Here is a 6,119-nt window from a genome sequence, read left to right as displayed (position 1 = left end):
AAGCTGTGTTGTTGGGGTTGTTCTTAAACATGAAAGACTTAAAACGATGCACAATGATCCGAATGTTGTATCGGCTGCTATCCAGTCAATTAACAATCTTTGCGTATCATTAAGTTATTATATGGTTATGTTAAGAATTGCTTTTCGATTGGATTTGGTTGACTCTTTTTGTCTAGGATAATTCGTATGCATTTTTATTTTTAAATAATATTCTTGAAAAGAAACAGGTTGATTCGATTGGCTGTAAATAGATGTAACTAAACTTATTTCTCTTTTTGGCAGAGCTGTTAGATTGTAGTGAATTTTTTACACAATAATCTAGTTGTGCCAAAAGATTTATGGGAGAAAAAAAGGAGTTTGGAGTTCATTATTTCATTTCTGTGGAGAATTCCATATACCTGGTAGTTAAAGGAATGCATTCGATATTAAATAAATGTATCGAAGGTTATATTGTAAACAAATCAATAGTGTACTTATGAATTCCAGCTATCTTACGTACTTTTGGTTAGGTAAAACAATTTGATTTTTTATTTGATATCTTAAATGCAAAAAATATAAAGGCAAAATCTTCTAAGAATTGACTTTTCAAACCATATTGTGGCGAAAAGAATCACAAGAATAGCCGCTTAGTCTCTACAAAACCACTAATGATATCTTCGTCTACATTTATTTATCATCCCCAACGGCCTCTTATAGACTTCCGGCAATAGTAAAAGTGACATTTAACCTAACTTTACTATATTGGTTAACTAAATCATCGACTTTTCTCATAGGTCATAGCTGTATCACAACTCATTTCAAGGTCAGGTATTTTTTGTTTTATTACATAATAAGGAGGTACACAATTCTGCTTCTAAATTAATATTTTATTCTATTTTATAATAACTTATTCATGTTTTCTATTAATATAAGCGTTTAAGTAACAGTAGCTCTAATTGATTCCAAGTTATTTGCTGATAAATCTTAGGAATAGTTACCAATCTACTAATTAATTTGTTTACTCAACATCATCAGATATTGAAACCCGCCTGACGCATGCATTGCTTATGTGCTTCAATCAGCTTTGTGCAGTTTTCTTCTCCTCGTTCAATAATGCTTTAAAAAGAAAACAAACAAATTCTAAATTAAGAGGACTCTTTAAGTATGATGCAAGTTTATAGGGTTTTGTGAAAATCATACCATTGGTCTCGAACTCGTTTTGTGTCTGGGCATGCACAGCATGCTTTGCATTTGGGTTTTTCTGGTTGGATTCCGGTAACGTTTGTTGCTGCAGCTTGAACAGCTTCTTTTACAGGTGCATTTCCCATTTTATGTCTAAGAAGTTAAATGAAATGTTTTTATATTTTAAGTTTTAAAGTAACCTCATGTAATGGCCAAAGCCAAAACAATTTTGACTCTGTGGGCAGTAAGAAATTCAAAATGATTTTATCTAAATTTATAAACAAATAAACTATATAATGTCTAGCTTACTTTTAGAAAGATTTTAGCGATGAGGATTAGAATTTTGTTAGAATAAAAAGCTAACAAACTTGAGTATCGTCTGCCTGGAATTATCTTTTCTTTTGTAATTTTGTATTTGTGTTCTTTTTTTCCTAGTGGTTTTTATTTGACAGTTAAACAGGCGTGTCCCACGAACAAATGGTCTGTTCTCTAATAAATACCCTGCTTATATTCAGAACAGAAAATTTGAGTCGAATTGAGTTGAAACTGGTGTCACTGGAGTTTATCACTGCCTCTGGGATCGAGTTGAATAAAAATGGCATCAATATTACAGCACAAAGAAATATGTTTTTTGCATCAAAAACAATTGAAATTGAATGCATTTGTTATTTTATCAAAAATAAATTTACTATATATAGTAAATTTTCTGTTGACTCCCATCCCTTAATGGTGGATTTATTTACCATTCTTAAACATTGTATTGACAGACAAGAACCAGATCAGAAGGAGAACTAAAAGGTTTGCATCATAATGGGATTTTCCATGGGCAAAATAAATCATTTTTTTTCCTTTTATGGACCTATAGACACACAAATCTCCCATCTTTTTCATTTCATGCGGCGAAATTGGTTGATTTATTTTATTTATTTTTGATTTAAGATCAAATTTGCAGATCTGGATATTTCGGCAAATTTACTACTCTTTGAACCATTACAAATACAATTTTTAGGAAATGTTTAGCTGGGATTTTGACAGCTCCACCGCCCTCCATAACACTTACACCAAGTTACACGAACATTGGTATTCCATGCGCCTCAAAAAAATCAATTTTTGAATTGAATTAGCCCAAAATCCAACTAATTTTAAGAATGTGTACTATATAATGCTACACAGAATGTTTTTTCTGTCAGTTTTTGAGGGAACTTTTAAATTAGGTTAATAAATTGTTTTATTGTATTGTGTAATTAAATTCTGCAAAAAAGCATTTATGAGCGCGACCATGCTTGAGAAGTCACAAATTAAGGAAACATAACGTGGTTCTTTTTGACGTAGGCCTAATAAATATTTTATTCGAAATTAATTAATTAATTTAAAAAGCTCAAATATTCAATTTTGTGATCGTTACAAAAAAAAGTTGTAAGTAAGGCTTATAAATATATAAGACATTCAATTTCATTTATGCATATATCTCGTATTACCGATTAAATTTAGAGCAGTTTGTTATTCCCCAAATCCTCATTGAATAATGCTGTTCAGATTTTATTGCTCTTAATATATTTTGTCGTTTTAATCCCACATCATAGTTTCGAAGCAACAACAAGCCTCGGATACGGACGGATTCACTGTTGACAACCCACGCAAACGAAATAAGGACAACGAACTTCGGATATGTACGTGGAATGTTAGGTCCCTTAACAGACCACGTGCAGCCGAACAATTAGCGGAAGCCCTAAACTGCTGCAAGGCAGATATTACAGCCATCCAAGAAGTGCGATGGGATGGACCGGGTAAACGCAAATTAAAAGACTGCGATATCTACTACGGCGACTGCTACCGAGAACAAAGACAGCGTCTATTTGGGTGTGGATTTGTTGTTGGAACTAGGCTCAGGCAAAATGTCTTGAGTTTCAACAGTGTGAGCGAGCGCATCACGACAATCCGCATCAAGACTAAATTCGCCAACATAAGCCTAATATGCGCGCATGCCCCAACAGAGGAGAAAGATGAAGACACCAAAGATATGTTCTTCGAGCTCTTGGACAGGACATATGAGCAGTGCCCTGGCTATGACATTAAAATTGTCTTAGGAGATTTTAATGCCAAGCTAGGAAGAGAAGACATCTTTGGTGGCATAATCGGGAGATACAGCCTGCACGACACTACCTCCGACAACGGATTCAGGCTGGTCGATTTCGCTGCGGGGCGAGACGTTCTGGTAGCTAGTACACAGTTCACGCATCTTAATATCCACAAGGGGACATGGAAATCTCCTGATCAATCAACCGTCAACCAGATTGACCACATTGCGATCGACGCACGACACTTCTCCAGTATCCAGGATATCCGAACATTCCGAGAGGCCAACATTGACTCGGACCACTACCTCGTTGTAGCCAAGGTACGGCTACGGATATCCCGATCCAAGCCAAAACAAGGAAGTACTGTGAGAAGATTTGACGTTAGACGGCTACAATCGCAAGAGACTGCCATGTCCTTTTCCGATCGAGTCTCTAATAACCTCTTAAGGAGTCCTATGCTTCCTGCATTAAGCATTGAAAACCAGTGGCAACATTGCCTTGCAGCCATCAGAGATGCCACCTCTGAAGTGCTAGGTTTCACACGGCCACCACAGCGAAACCCCTGGTTTGACGACGAATGCCGGCAAGCTCACGCAGCGAAACAAGAGGCATACAAAACGGCGCTGCACAAAAGGACTAGAGCTGCTCGCGAGCTCTACGAGCAGAAGAGGAGAGAGGAACACCGGCTTCTTAGACGGAAAAAAAGAGAGCATGAGAAGCGTGCGATCGAGGAGATAGAGGGATGTCACAACAGGAATGAGGTTCGTAAATTTTACCAAAAGGTAAAAAAAACCTCCCAAGGGTACCAGCCACGAACCGAAGCCTGTAAAGACGATCAAGGGAACATCGTAGTAGAACCACAGTCGATGCTGAGAATATGGAAAGATCACTTCTCCAAATTATATAACGGCGATGACGAACCGAATTCCGTTGTAAGGAAGATAGAACCACTCAACCTCGGTGACGCAGATCAACAATTCCGCCTACCCGACCTTGACGAAGTGAAGATAGCTATATCTAAACTTAAGTCAAACAAAGCTGCTGGAGCTGACGGCATCACCGCCGAACTATTCAAAGCAGCAGGCGATGACTTGGTACGGAACATAAACCAACTCATCTGGAGAATATGGTCGCATAGTGTGCCCGATATATAAGAAAGGAGACCCTTTAAACTGCGCCAACTACAGAGGCATCAGTCTCCTTAAGATTGCGTATAAGATCTTCTCTGCCGTATTATGTGAACGTCTGAAGCCATTCGTCAACAACCTGATTGGTCCTTATCAGTGTGGCTTCAGACCAGGAAAGTCCACTATCGACCAAATATTCACACTACGGCAGATCTTGGAAAAAACCCAGGAGCTTCAAATCGATACCCACCATCTCTTTATCGATTTTAAAGCCGCGTATGACCGCATCTATAGGGAAGAGCTCTACCGAGCAATGTCTAGTTTTGGCATCCCTGTTAAACTTATCCGTTTGTGCAGAATGACTGGAGAATGCACGCTGCTCTATCAAGGTCGGAAAAGATCTTACCGATGCATTTGATGTCAAAAAAGGTTTTAGACAAGGCGATGCACTGTCATGCGACTTCTTCAACATCGTTCTGGAAAGAATTGTGCAAAACTCAACCGTCAACACTAGAGGCACAATCTTCCAAAGATCCATCCAATTACTCGGATACGCAGATGATATTGACATAATTGGAAGATCAAAGCGTGATGTCAGTGGAGCGTTTTTGAGCATTGCGACGGAAGCGAAGAAGATGGGTTTAGTGGTCAATGAGGGCAAGACCAAGTATATGCTGTCATCAAAAAAGGACACTGAACGACGACGTCTTGGACAAAACGTCACCATGTACAGCTATAACTTTGAGGTAGTTAAGGACTTTGTCTACCTAGGCACCGCTATTAATGCAGACAACGACACCAGCGCTGAAATCAAACGAAGAATAACTCTTGAAAATCGCTGCTTCTTTGGACTTAGAAGGCAATTGAGAAGTAAAGTCCTCTCTCGAGCATGTAAAATCACCATCTATAAGACACTCATCATCCCGGTTCTCATTTATGGCGCTGAGGCCTGGACCCTGTCAAAGAAAGATGAGAGCGTCTTAGGATGCTTCAAGAGAAAAATTCATCGGGCGATTTTTGGTCCCATACGCATAGATGGAGAATGGAGGAGAAGATATAACGACGAGCTGTACGGGCTGTACACTGACCTAGTTAGCAGAATCAAAGTCCAACGGCTTAGACGGCTAGGTCATGTAGAGCGGATGGACATCAACGCTCCAGCCCGGAAGGTCTTCGAATCCAATCCCGAGGGACGGCGCAGTAGAGGAAGACCGCGACTCAGGTGGCGCACCCAGGTGGGAGAGGACCTCAACCAACTTGGCGTGCGAAACTGGAGACAGCTAGCTAGGGACCGAGCTGGCTGGAGACGCTTGTTGGTTGAGGCCCAGGTCCGCCCCGGACTGTAGCGCCACCTTAAGTAAGTAAGTAATCCCACAACCGAAGAAGAAGAGTTAATCTATGTAAAAAAAAATCAAAATGGGGTGGTGCAACAGTCCGTTGTGAACCAGGGCCTAGTGACTTACAACTCTCAACCATTCCTGTGTCTGAGTGCTGTTGTCAGGAATGGAAGGACCTACAATTTTGGGCCGAATCCGAACGGATAATTTGAGGAAGCACTTTTTCACGACACGAATTACTCTTGAAGGATTTGTCAATTCCTCGCAAGAGGATTTTATTAAGGTGGCACAGGCAGGGATTGAACCCAAGACCCCTTGCATGACAGTCCAACGCACTAACCATCATGCCACGGGTACAACAAAAAATATATGCTGTCATCAAAAAAAAAAACATTGAACAACGACGTCCTGGACAA

At 39.7% G+C, this 6,119-nt stretch overlaps 1 protein-coding gene across 1 annotated transcript; it reads right to left on the bottom strand.

The window, feature by feature from the left end:
• Window positions 1–845: 845 nt before the first annotated feature.
• LOC129946349 (cytochrome c oxidase copper chaperone) lies at window positions 846–1,626 on the bottom strand. The gene is made up of 3 exons (XM_056056496.1): window positions 1,471–1,626; window positions 1,180–1,314; window positions 846–1,095 (listed from the first exon to the last, which is right to left on the bottom strand). The coding sequence occupies exons 2-3, from the start codon at window positions 1,305–1,307 to the stop codon at window positions 1,011–1,013; spliced, it is 213 nt and encodes a 70-aa protein (XP_055912471.1). The 5' UTR covers window positions 1,308–1,314; window positions 1,471–1,626; the 3' UTR covers window positions 846–1,010.
• Window positions 1,627–6,119: the final 4,493 nt, after the last annotated feature.

This window comes from Eupeodes corollae, chromosome 2, assembly GCF_945859685.1.
Source record: "Eupeodes corollae chromosome 2, idEupCoro1.1, whole genome shotgun sequence".
Classification (NCBI taxonomy): domain Eukaryota; kingdom Metazoa; phylum Arthropoda; class Insecta; order Diptera; family Syrphidae; genus Eupeodes; species Eupeodes corollae.
The sequence above is the reverse complement of the archived record's forward strand: the minus strand, read 5'-3'. Positions and strand labels throughout refer to the sequence as shown.